The sequence below is a fragment of the Perkinsus marinus genome (assembly GCF_000006405.1).
Source record: "Perkinsus marinus ATCC 50983 genomic scaffold scf_1104296949934, whole genome shotgun sequence".
Classification (NCBI taxonomy): domain Eukaryota; phylum Perkinsozoa; order Perkinsida; family Perkinsidae; genus Perkinsus; species Perkinsus marinus.
Window position 1 is genome coordinate 1 of NW_003209797.1, and position 617 is coordinate 617.

The 617-nt window shown below is 50.9% G+C and overlaps 1 protein-coding gene across 1 annotated transcript; it reads left to right on the forward strand.

The window, feature by feature from the left end:
- Nucleotides 1–246: 246 nt before the first annotated feature.
- Nucleotides 247–399, forward strand: Pmar_PMAR002646 (hypothetical protein; the record flags this gene model as incomplete). The annotated part of the gene is made up of 1 exon (XM_002778311.1): nucleotides 247–399. A coding segment is annotated over one exon (153 nt), but the record flags the coding sequence as incomplete, so codon positions are not given.
- Nucleotides 400–617: the final 218 nt, after the last annotated feature.

Genomic DNA, 617 nt, shown 5'->3' on the forward strand with positions numbered 1-617 from the left:
GCCTTTCGTCTATTCTACTCAACGGAGTTCCTGATGAGCTAACTAATAGACTTCATATTCTAAAAGATGATGATGGCGCTCTACTCACTGTATCCCTCAAATCTTTGGGCCCTAGAGTGTATATCCCGCCAGATTCGGACCGCGAACAAGGTTGCGACCTCCGTTCCCAGTTACTTCGTAGAGCTCATGATACCGCAATCGGTCATGTCGGTGTCACTGGCATGTCAGCGGCGTTGAAGGCTGTAGTCTGGTGGCCAACTATCTCCGGTGACATTGCCCGGTTCGTGCGAAATTGTCTCGGCTGTGCCCGAGAACGTGCCCGAGAACGTGCCCGTCACATTGCTCCGTGCGGGTACTCGGAAGTCGTCCGTTCCAGACGTTGGGACACTGTCTATATAGACTTTTGTGGACCTGTCGATGGTTGGACCTACACATGCCCAAGCTCTAACACCGTCATCAGGCCTGCCAGCGTATTCGTGATAATTGATACGCTCACAGGATGGATTGAGCTTTGTCCATGCTCTGATCAGACTGCTCATACTGCTGGCAGGTTGCTTCTGGAGAGGTGGATATCACGTATCTTTGGAATACCTACTGAGCTGAGAAGTAATAGAGAT